A 13,124-nucleotide genomic window follows, 5' to 3' on the forward strand; every position below is an offset into this window, starting at 1 on the left:
ACACAATAGTCCAACGGATTGGTATATATTTTGGTGGCCATTGTGCGCTGGAAAATGTTTGCGTGCCCAAGGCTTTAATACACACTCCAGAATATTTTCGCGATAATATTTAGCATTTATTCTAATGCTCGATTAATACGAGCGTAGAGCGACCATCGGCTGTTATGGCGGCCACACCACCACACCCTCCAGATTATTTTTGCGATAATATTTGGCATTTATTCTGATGCTCGATTAATACGAGCGGAGAACGAACATCGGCTGTTATGGCGGCCACACCATCATCATGGCCTCTTTGGCAAGAAAACACGATCATTTTGTTTGTTTACAAACTGCTGGACAACGAATGTTTTCTCATTGGAGAAAACCTAATTCGGCAGTTCACAACTTTCGGCCAAGCGGATCAACTCTTTAGCTCTTTTGAGGCTATTCTCTTGCTGTTGTGGTGTAAGTTCTTGCCCTTTTTGGAGTTTCAATAGCTTTACTCCGATCTCATTTTTCAATATTTGCCGAATGGAATATTGCCATATGTTCAGCTCACGAGCCATTTTCCGGCCACTGCGACTCGGTTTTCGATCAATTCGCTCCCTTACTTTTTGAAACATTTCTGCTGATAGTGCTGTTTTCGTTCGTCCACTTCCTTGACGTCGGGCTACGCTGTCAGTATCACGGTAACAAGCGATGTTACGAGACACAAAAGATTTATTCCCATTTAAATGCTGGAGTGCTCTAACAATAGCCACTTGTGGTTTTCCAGCCAAATATAAAGAAATCACACTATCACGATTGAATGTCATCACGAATGACTTTTTTTCTGGAAAATTTTCACCAAAATGCTTTTGTACGTTTGTAAACAATATAATGAGCTGTCACTGGAATATTTTTAACAGCTGTCGGAGTGGTTTAGAAATGACAGCAGTCTGAAGTTTATTATAGTGTTTTCATCTCACCCTGTATACCTTGAATGGACTTCAAGCAATCTTAATGAAAAGTATTCCAATAGTCTGGAAGAGGGGGAACTTGACCCCTTTATATTGATTACTTTGCAAAGTAGACTTGCAGAACACTTCTGCACATGTCTTCTATTTTAGCTCTACTTTCATAGTCTACTGAGTTTTTCTATAATTATTTCGCACATGGAAATAATAAATCTGTAGTTTCAGTGTTGAGATTTTCGAAACATAGTAAACTTTATATAGGAATGTTGCAACTTTAACAAGTAAAAAAGAAGTAAGTTCGGTAGGGCCGAACTTTGAATACCCTCCACCATTTGAAACGAATTTGGAAATTTTCAAAAAATAAAATCCTTTAGAAATTCTGTTAAAACTTTAAAAATACCGAATATAGCCGTTATATTGGGGTCAATACCACGTGGACCTACATAGGCATTGTTTGTCATAAGCCAGTACCATATTCAAATTCGAGACTTGAAATAAACGGTGAACAATGTAGCTAAAATCATCTAACTATCGTATATATAGGGAGGTACCGTTATATCGAAGCTGTGCGAAGACCTGGACCCGCATAGCCAATTTTCTGTCACAGGCTGAAGCATCCATTACGAATTTCAAATACGACATCTCAAAAAATTTCGGTGGGTAATGTACCTTAAGACGTTAAAATACCAAATATAGGGAGGTACTGATATATGGGGCCTATACGAAGAACTGGACCTGCATAGACAATTTTCTGTCACTGACTGTAATTCCCATTACGAACTTCAAATACCAAATTCGAAAAAAATCTGATTAATAATGTCACTAAAATCATCAAAATACCGAATATAGGGAGGTACCGTTATATGGGGGCTATACGAACACTTGGACCTGCACAGACAATTTTCTGTCATAGGCTGTAGTATTTATTACGAACTTCAAATACCAAATTTTAAACAATACTGTTGAAGAATGTCGCTAAAATCATAAAAATACCGAATATCGGGAGGTACAGTTATATGGGGGCTATACAAAGCCGTGGACCTGCACAGGCAATTTTCTGTCTGCAGTATCCATTTCGAACTTCAAATACCAAATTTGAAACAATTCCGGTGAATGATGTCGCTAAAATCATCAAAATACCGAATATCGGGGGATACCGTTATAAGGAGGTTATATGAAAACGCGGACCTACATGGCCCATTCGCAAATTTAACCTACCTGCTGGAAAAATAAACATTTGTGCAAAATGTTAGGCTTCTATCTCAATTCGTTCGAAAGATAGCGTGATTACAACAGACAGACGGACAGACAGACAGACGGACGGACATCGCTAAATCGAATTAGAATTTTACGCTGATCAAGAATATATATACTTTGATGGGTCTGACATGAGTATTTCGAGGAGTTACAAACGGAATGACAAAGTTAATATACCCTCCATAGTATGGTGGAGGGTATATAAACAGCGAAAGTTGGGACTTTATATGAGAAGTACGGCCTCATCAGCATTCTATCATTGCTATCATTCATAGCAAACTGCTGCTCAGAATTCCTACGTTTTGCAACAATAGCTTGGTCTTTATCTAAATTTAAAGGTAATGGTGGACAACGCTTTTTTTGACCTCCAAACCATTTTTGAGTTTTGCTTGATGAGAATGAGTCGTCTTGGAACTTTTGGCCCCCGAATGTATTCATTCTCTGTGTAATTAAATTTTTGGGATTTATCTGGATGAAGCTTCCAAACTAGCAACAACTAGCGTATTCATGTTTTCCAATATTTCCATACTATTCACAATTTCCCTCTCCTTTCCATACTGTCACCTGCATTGAAGTTGACGGACATAAAACTTAAAATGCAATCTGAATTGTCAAATACTTTGGGAGTTTATTAAAACCTTCAAGCCGGGAGATTTAAGTTACTTTTCATACCTCTTCTTCGAGAGGAAACGTTTTTGTTCCCTTCTGTCAAATACGGAAGACTTTTTATTATCTTTTGATGACACTCGTTCGTATCGTAGTCGTACAACATAAACTCAGTAAAATAAACTGGCATGCATTGCCAAAGGTAACTGCTCAACTTACGTCTCCTCTTCTCCAACTGGGCCAAGTTAAGTCAAAAAAAAGTATTAACGCATTTACGCATTTGTACAAAGGATGCCGGAGGAAAAACATTCTCACAGGCATCAAAGTATGGTAGCTCCAGCCAGTATTATGGAGTAGAGTAAACTTACAACAAATACATAAACAATGTTTGACAGAATAATGAAAAACAAGGATGCGAAAGTAGAAAAACGTAAAATGCAACAACAACTTAAAAGCACTGTGCCCTGCTCAACAACTAGTTTTGGGGATTTACGTTTTTCTTTTATGATTTAAGTTAATGTTTGTTTTTTTTATTTTTATTTTGTCTTTTCCTGGAGTTGGAAGATATTTGTTGTTTATCTATAGGTGAGTTACTTACTCCATTTCTCCCTGCACTCGCTGCTTGAGCCTTCTGTCTGTTTATGTGCTGACATTTTAATGACTTTTGCAAATGTCGTCAGTTTCTTAAGCCAAGTTTTTTTTTTCCTTTCTTCTTCATTTGCCAGCTTGAAGTTTATGTTTCATTACTTTCTTCTTCTTGTTTTTCGTTTTTTTTGTTCTTCTGTAAGATTTTGTTACCGGAAGTCGTTTTTGTTTTAGCAGATTTTTCGTAATATTTTCTCTTGTCATTTATCTTAATATAAACACAAACTGAGTAATGTTTGAATTTTGTGTAACAAAAATAAAAAAAAAACAAAACAAAGAAAATTTGAACGTGTGACAAATTTTTGTCATAAAACTTTTATGAAGAACATTTTCACAAGAATTTGAATGTGAGATTAAATTTAAACTACGATTTGGGAAATTTTTTGCGGAAATTAAAGGCGATGGTGTCGCTGAATGAGAGGCCAATGAGGAGAATTCAGTGAAATGAGAAGAAGTTGTCCATCACCTGGAAGAATAATTAAATTTAAAATGAGAATTTCTCGATTGATATTCAAGATTCTATCGCTGGAAATGGAGCCTATTTCTAGGTTTGATTGCAAATTCAAAAAAGCAAAGCAAAAACTGGAATCGATGGCATTTAATTTATGGGGAAAGTATGCAACATTGAATTGCATTTGTTTAGAAAAACGCTGGAGAATCTGGGACTAATATGGACAATTATTGGAACAGAAGAGCTAAGGTAATTCAAACATCTAATATTTAAAAGTTCTCCTTATAAAAAGTTCGACCAAATAAAATACATATTCATAAGAGAGCATGTGACTCCTAAAAATTATTTATTTCCTGATCACAAAAATTTCTACAAATATGTGATTATTCTTTATAGTAGTCAAAACTTACCTTCTTATTTGTGGCCAAGGAATCAATACTTATTTCGAGTGACATAGTCTTGTGAAAATAATGGAGAGGTAATCCGATTTGTAATGTGTTATCAGCGGGGTATATATGTAAGCTTCTTAAAAAAAATGTCCCTCATTATACGAAGGAAAATGCTAGGTTCAATAGTGTTCATTTTTATGGAAGGGAGCGTTTGTTAAATTTGTCATTCCATTTGTAGCACCTCTAAATATTCGTCTTAGACCCCATAAAGTATATACAGGGTGAGATAAAAAAAAACTGCAACAAAGTCAAACACCATAATTTTTACAATTTTTTTTTTAATTTTATTGAATGAAAGCAAAAATATCGGAAATAGCATCGAATTTTAGAATTAGTTCAGATTTGTTCGAATTGGTCACCTTTGGCACGAATTATAACCTCCAAACGCTAATGAAACCGTCACACGCTGCCCTGCGGTATTTTGGCCCATTCCCGGTGAAGCGCTTGCTTGAGGTGATCGACACTTTGGTATTTTTTAGTGCCAACCTTGCTTTCCAAAATACTCCAGAAATGAAGAAATGAAGCGAGGAACCTCATTTTGTATCCATTCTTGGGTGGCGCGTGCTGAGTGCGAGTCCTGTTGAAATGTCCAAGGTCTGCGGCCAAAATGTTTGAGTGCCCAAGACTTTAATACACCCTCCAGAATATTTCCGCGATAATTTTTGGCATTTATTCTGACGCCACGGTTGATTAATAAGAGCGGGGAGCGACCATAGGTTGCCATGCCGGCCCACACCTTCACCATGGCCGGCGCTTGAGTTCTGGTGGCCAACCGAATGTGCACATTTTCAGCTGACCTCTTTGGCAAGTAAACACGATCATTTTGTTTGTTTACAAACTGCTGCACAAATAATGTTTTCTCATTAAGAAAACAAAATTCGGCAGTTCACCACTTTCGGCAAAACCAAGCAACTCTTTAGCTCTTTTGAGTCTATTTTCTTTCTGTTTCGGTGTAAGTTATTGCACTTTTTGGAATTTCAATGGCTTTACCCCGAGCTCATTTTTCAATATTTTCCGAATGAAATATTGCGATATGTTCAGCTCACGAGCCATTTTTCGGCCACTGCGAAGCTGATGTTGTGTTTGTTGTTCGTCCACTTCCTTGACGTCGGGCTACGCTACCAGTATCATGGGAACGAAGGACGGTACGAGACACAAAAGATTTATTCACATTTAAATGCTGGAGTGCTTTATCGATAGCCACTTCTGGTTTTCCAGCCAAAGAAATCACACTATCACGCTTGAATTCGATCGCGTTAAATTTTTTTCTGGGAAATTCTCACCAAAATGCTTGTAAATAATATAATGACTGTCACTGGAATAATTTTAACAGCAGTCGGACGAGTGGCTTAGAAATGACAGCCGTCTGAAGTTGGTTGCAGTTATTTCATTTCACCCTGTATGGGAGTTATATCTACATTTTATACCGATTCTCACCAATATCCTTCTTGGGCCAAACAAATATTGTTTGGAAAATTTCATAGCAATTGGACATTAAATGCGATTTGTATTTTGTTCACAAAAATACATGGACAGAAGGACGGACAGACGTACTGACATGCATGTTAGACCTCAAAAGTAACTATCTCGCTTCCTTCTCCATGTTACAAACGAATACACAAAAACTATGTAGAACTTGCACTGTTCGAATACTCCCGTTCAGTACAGGCTGCCTTGCAAGTCTTTATTAACGCAATACTTTGGGCTGAGTTATGATATTTTCGAATGAGTCCATAAGGATCAGTAGTCTGATTCTCTAACTCGTTTTTTGAGTTACCGACAAAAATCTGCAACTTTGAAACCGAAAATGTAGATATAAACAAGTAAGCAAAGGCTACAGTCGAGCCGGGCCGACCGTTGAATACCCTACAACACTATAATAAACCATACAGTTTATATAGACGAAATACTCGACAGAATTCCACAAGATATTGTGACAAATAATAAAAGGTTTCGTTTTCTAATATTCGAATAATAGCAACATAAACTAATTTGCTCATTTCCAATTTATTGGTAGATGTTGCACGTAAATTGTCTTCCTAGATCTGGAACCAATATTTCGCAAAGACCTATAACCTCTCAGAAGTGGCAAAAGATTAACATTTATTATTGGTTTTTGACTGAAACGCATCTATATGAGATACAGACATTTGACTATATTCTTCAACGAAATCAGCGTTAACGAAATAGTCGGATGTGCGTCTTTCCTGTATTTGTGAATTCTCCAAAAAGTCACTGGAATGGACATTTTCGTATTTTGTCTATAAAAGTTGGCAAACTCCTTTACACATTGAATATTTTTGGATGGCCATCCGAAATTGCTTGGCTTTTGCAATGTCCGGTAACCCCCATTCAAATGTGCGTGAGGATCGGGCGATAATTACGAACTGCCGACAATTTTGCAGTTTTTTGGTCCATTTCAACCCCTAAATATATGGCGATCATCTCCAAAAAGAGTAGGCTTCTATTCTGACCCTCATCTTATCCCCATGCAAAATTTCGTAAGGATCGGGCCATAAATGATATCCTGATAACATAACTACTTGGTTTTGTTAGCTGTAGAAATATTACCAAATGTTTAATTCACAATGAAAATATGCCAAAAATATGACAAAATTGAAAAAATATGAGAAAATTTTACAAAATCAATATTTTCATCTTAGAGAGATATTTTTATGCGATTTTTTTAGACGTTTTTTCTTTCCTGCCAAGAGCCCATTCTGAATTAATGAGAACTATCGAAATCAATTCAGCCGTTCTCGACATATAAGAGATCTTTCAAGCATATATTCTTTGATAGACATATATATCGCACATATTTTGCTATATATCCGCTAGGAAGATCCATATATACTTTCCTATGTGGGAAACCAATATTTCGAGGTGTTACATAATTTTTGGCCCAATCAAACTTATAATACCCCCAACACATAGTGTTGTAGGGTAGAGAAAGGAGTTAAGTATCGATAGGTCTTTGCACCTACTTTATTAGTTAAATTAATTTCGGTAATTTACGAAAATTTTCAGTAATGATCATTTTAATTTTACCGACTTTTGTTGGTAACTCAAAAATTGAGTTAGAGAATTCCACTACAGGTCTCTCTGTTCACAGAAATTCACGCAATTCCATAATATTTTAATACTATATTAATTCTTTCTATCGATTACAATTGTGATACTCGTTTTCCTGCTAATGGCACTCTCCTTGCATGGTTTTCATAAACATCGCATATCCTTTAAATATCTGTTTTAGATGGCACTTCTAAAATCACCAAACTACATTTCTCTTCACAACTTGACACAATTACGATATGTCTTATTTTATCTCATATGTAGCTGCAAAAACCCTAATTAAATCAAATTTATTAAACTACACTCTTCCGCTCAGCATTTAAATTTAAAACTATCTCCTGGGTTTTGCTACTCCCACACAAAGCAGTGTTTATTTTTTAAATAAACATTTTTAATGTTTGTTATCTTCCTGTTCTGCTGGCATGACTCATTAAAAATCTGTGATATTAATGCATACCCTATATGTGTGTATGTGTGTGGCAGATATAAAATAAAAGACGCACATACACACATACATTTGTAGTTACCTTCCACGAATACTATCCGATTTATATTCTATGTTTATGATGCTTAATGGCATTCTTGTTTTGCCTCGTCGCCTTGGTTGGTCGGTTGAATGTCTTGTTGGTTGGCTGGCTGGCTGGCGGGATGGTTGGATGCTGTGTCCTGCCATTAAAAATGATCTTTAGTACAATTTTAACTATCTCTTGTAGAGTAGTTTTCATTTTCGCCGATTTTTTCTTGCTTCTGGTAGCCTTCGCTTTTTCTTTTGGATTTTGCCTTTAGTTTTATGATGCATTTCTATGAGGTCATAAAAATACTAAAAGCTTCAAAATTGCATGTTGTCTACGGCGAGTAAAAGTGGTCCACCCAAACTCTCAAACTCACACACGCCCAACATGCCGCACTGGAATTCGCACATTCATGTTCCTTAAGACAACACACACAAATGGCCATAAAAACAACCAAGGACTTGGTAACACATTCAGCCAATGGAACGGCAAACCGTCCAGGATATTGGACCAGCGGAAGGTGGCAACCGAAAGAAAATCTTGGAAATTGTGTTATAAAAAATGAAGCGTTAAGTAAGCAATATAATGCATAAAAATAAAACTACAACTGAGAAAATATCAAAATAAATGTGACTATATAACCGTACAGCAGCGACAGCATCATTTGGACATATACAATACCCCGCACTTTCCGCTATTTCTGTTTTCGTTCCTCTCATCAAAATAAATGTTATTGAGGGAGGTAATAAAAAAACTTGGAGACGATTCGTGAGAAAGATCCCATAAAGACTGCAGCTGCTTCTTTTTTATAGATTGACCACCAAAAACAAGCAGAAGTCTTGATTGTACAACATGGATGGGTGCATGCTGCATTTTTGATGCAATTTTAAAGTGTCCCGTTGTCTTTAAGCGATCTAGGTTTTTCTGCAATTTAGGAAAATATATTCTTTTGTATTTTTTTATACCCTATAACACTATGTGTTGGGGGTATTATAAGTTTGATTGGGCCAAAAATTATGTACCACCACGAAATATTGGTTTCCCAAATAGGAAAGTATATATGGATTTTCCTATCTCGCCGAGTTGAGTCGATCTATCTATGTATGTCCGTCCGTCCGTCCGTCTGTCCATGTTAATTTGTAATCAAGCTACAGGTCGCAATTATGAACTGATCCTCACGAAATTGAAAATTGAGGTGGGTTATGGTCAGAATAGAACCCTATTGTTTTTGGAGATGGTCGCACGATATTTAGGGGTTGAAATGGACCAAAAACAGAAACATTTCCTGATTTTGCAGTTGCTCTATAGGTCACAATTATAAACCAATCGACGCGAAAATTTATATGGAGTTAGAGTTTAGGAGTGGGCAAAAACCTACCAATGTGGGCGGCCATCGGAAAATAATTGGCGGTTAAAATAGACCCTAACTTTTATGTAAGAAAATAGGAAAATTTCCACTAAACCGCGAATATTTTGAACCCCAGTCAAATCACAAATACATTCTGACCATTACAGTGATGCTAATAGCCAAGAAATCGGATATATAGCAAAATAGGTACAATATATATGTAAAAGAATTGATCTTATTTATTCTGCTTATAAATCAAGAACCGCTGGGCCGATTTTCACAACTCCCATCAATTCGGAATGGTCTTTTGCCAGAAAAGCAGAAAATCTAAGAAAAATATACCAATAAAAAGTGAATATTTTTGTTCCATTTTTTTTTTTTTCAATTCTTTTCACATTTTTTATAGAATGCGATTTTTTCAATTTGACTTACAATTTTAAATTGTAAAGTTTCTAAATGTTTACACCCTTCAACATTACGTTTTGAGGGTATTATATGCATGTCGCAATTATCGTCCGATCCTCACGAAATTTGGCATGGGGGTAGGGGTAGGGCCAGAATTAAAGCCTATTATTCTTAAGATGTACATTTAGAGGTGCAAATGGACTAAAAAAAAATATTTTTTTTCTAATTTTGTAGTCGCTCTATAGGCCACAATTGAAACTAATCGACACGGAATTTCGCATCGGAAGAGCGTTGAGGACAGGAAAGAAGTCTAGCATTTAGGATGACCGTTGGATTGCATTTAGCTGTAAAATGGACCACAACTTTTTCCAAATTCTCCGGGCCAAAAAACTAAGGGTAACCTCTGGGCGGGGCTCTTTGACATCATTTTAAGGGGACTTCGAACATATTGTAGTGTTGTAGGGTATCACATGGTCGGCCCCGCACGTCTATAGCCTTTGCTTACTTGTTTATTCTGGGGTGTAATTAAAAATTTATGGAACTAGTCAAAAGATATACATTTCACATAGTTCAACAATTTGTTTTTTATTTATTGCTAGAAGTTATAAAGTTTAAGAAGGTTTGAAAACAAATGTGTACCCTCAATATATGTCCATTTAGGAAATTTGCATATCTAATATATACCTACATAAGGGTAAACCTCGGTTTCAAGTATTGTTTACATTTTCCCTTATATTCGCGGTATAAATTCCACATTTTTGTATTTTAAGTTTTTTAAACTTACAAGGATTATGACGTACGTACAAGGATTAAAGAAAATCAAGCAATAATTTCAACACAACCAAATTAGCTATAGTTCGACATTTTCCGTTTTCAGGGAATAGTATAAATCTCTCCAAAATATTCAATGTACGTCCACATTTTGGTTTAGCTAGCTACTATAATATTACGAACCCTCCTAGTTTTCACATGTTCTAACCAAATTACCATCCAAAAATATTAAATATAATTAGAAGACATGGACCTGCAAGAGCAAATTTCAGCCATAGATGGTAGCACCAATTAGGAACTTCATATACGAAATTTGAAACAATTTCGACTGAAAATGCCGCTAGAATTGTCAAAATACCGAATATCGGGAGGTATTGTTATATTGGACATGCATAGAAAAATGTCTGTCATACGTTGAATTACCCATTGCAAACTTCAAAAAAGAAATTTAAAACCAGTAAAGGAAGTCTTTAAGTCGGGCGGGACCGACTTTATGATACCCTACACCACTTTGCTAATTTAGTAGAGCTCCACATAACAATTAAAAGTTTCTATAGGATAATTCAATCATACATGTATGATTATAATTATAATTTAAAGTTCAAAGGACTAAATATGCCGAAGCATTTGTATCTTTTAAATTCGGACTTGTATTGCCCATTTGGTGCACAATTAATTTGAAATCGTGTAAAGATATATATGGGAGGTATATTCAAATCAGAACCGATCTCGATAAATTTTGGCAAAGATATTTCTAAGCTGTATTTGATATATTTCCCTGAATATCGTTGTTACGGAGGCTGTGGATAACAAATATAACAAATCGGATGAACAGTATATATGGGACCTATAGCTATATCTTAACCGATCTTCACCAAATTTGACATACTAGCTTCTAGACTCAATTCGGTCGTAAGTGCCAAATTCCATAGCATATGGACAGTTATTAGACTTTTGGTGCACAATAAAAGATAAATCGGACGAACTTATATATGGGAGCTATATCCAAATCTGAACCGATCTGGATAAAATTTAGCAAATGTATTTCTGAGCTGCATTTGATATATTTGCCCAAATATTGTTGTTACGGAGTGCATATTACGACTGCGGAGGACAAAAATAACAAATCGGATGAACAATATATATGGGAGCTATAGCTATATCTGAACCGATTTCGATCAAATTTGGCATACTTATTTTCAGGCCCAATTTGGATGTATGTACCAAATTCCATACTATTCGAGCTGATATTAGACGTTTGGTGCACAATAAAAGCAAATCGGACAAAGATATATATGGGAGCTATATCTAAATGTTGACCGATTATTTCTAATTTCAATAGGGTCCGTCCTTGGGCCAAACAAATGATTTGTGCGAAATTTCATCTGGATCGGGTAATAAATGCGAACTGTACTTTGTTTCAAAAAATACATGGACAGACGGACGGACATGCATAAATCGACTCAGAATGTGATTCTATGCAGATCATCAAAAGGAACTATTGGTCTATCTCGTTTCCTTTTGCCTGTTACAAACAAATGCACAAATGGTTTAGAGTATAAAAGGAAAACCCGGTGAATACTGTCGCTAAAATCACCAAAATGCCGAATATGTGTTGATCGTTGTATGGGGCCATGCGATATCGTGGACCTATATAGACACTTCTATTCATGGGGTAAAGTAACGTTTATGGGAGTTGCCCACTCTCCAACTCGATCAAAGTATGACAAAAATTTAATGATGTGCAAAGTTTTAACTAAATCAGATTCCAAGTGCCCAGTAACCGGTCCAAGAGATGTCATCATAAGATAGAGAGCCTAAACGCATTAACCATTGCCTATTTATAGGCGTTCACATAATTCTAAATGATACAAAATTTACGGCATTTTAGTACTTTTGGTACACGTAGGATTCCAACTCTATCGGTTCTCCGAAATATTTGATTGTACAATTTAGTACACATAACCACGAATTTCCAAAACGTCTACATATCCCAATGTTACAATGTTATAATAATCTTATTTCCAAATTCTAGGATTCCAACTCAATCGGTTCTCCCAAAAATTTAATTGTACCAATTTCAGATTTAGTACACATAAGTACGAATTTCCAAAACTGCCTACATACCTCAGTTCCACAATGCAATAGTAATTTTATTTCCAAATTTCAGCATTCCAACTATATCGATTTACCCAATTCGAAATTTTTCCAAAATCAGTACTTTTCGTACACATTTCCAAAACTTCCTCCATATCCCAATCCAACACTCCGCCAGCAATGTTAATTTCAAATTTCACGATTCCAGCTCCATCCTTTCCACCAAATTTAGTACCGTTTAGTACTTTTCGTATACATTAGTGCACACTTCCTAAAACTAGCTCCTTACATAGTGCCTACCCCTTAACCTTGTTTCCTATTCAAAATTTCAAGTTTTTTTCAGCTCTAACCATTCACATGATACAAAAGAATCCTCTGATAACTTTTGAACTAAGAGTGGCCATCACCCAAAATTTCAAGATTCTAGTTTCAGGCGTTTCGTGAGGGCTTTGATGAATCATTAAGTCAGTCAATCAGTCAATTAGTTTACTCTTTTATTAAAACACATTGAAAACTGTTGGGATAGCCTAAATGTATGCTATAAAATACTAAATAAGTGAGGAAAATGACACA

At 35.9% G+C, this 13,124-nt stretch overlaps 1 protein-coding gene across 9 annotated transcripts in view; it reads left to right on the forward strand.

The window, feature by feature from the left end:
- The window catches only part of LOC101901746 (CUGBP Elav-like family member 4), a 366,807-nt gene that overhangs the window by 156,847 nt on the left and 196,836 nt on the right, over positions 1-13,124 (forward strand). The window contains exon 1 of one of the 9 annotated variants that reach the window (XM_059129100.1): positions 4,102-4,146. The exons of the other annotated variants lie outside the window; for them this stretch is intronic. Coding sequence (XP_058985083.1) covers positions 4,117-4,146 — 30 coding nt within the window. The 5' untranslated portion in view covers positions 4,102-4,116. Of the gene's footprint in view, positions 1-4,101; positions 4,147-13,124 lie in introns of those variants that run through there. 9 annotated transcript variants of the gene reach the window in all.

Source organism: Musca domestica, unplaced genomic scaffold (assembly GCF_030504385.1).
Source record: "Musca domestica strain aabys unplaced genomic scaffold, Musca_domestica.polishedcontigs.V.1.1 6, whole genome shotgun sequence".
NCBI lineage: Eukaryota > Metazoa > Arthropoda > Insecta > Diptera > Muscidae > Musca > Musca domestica.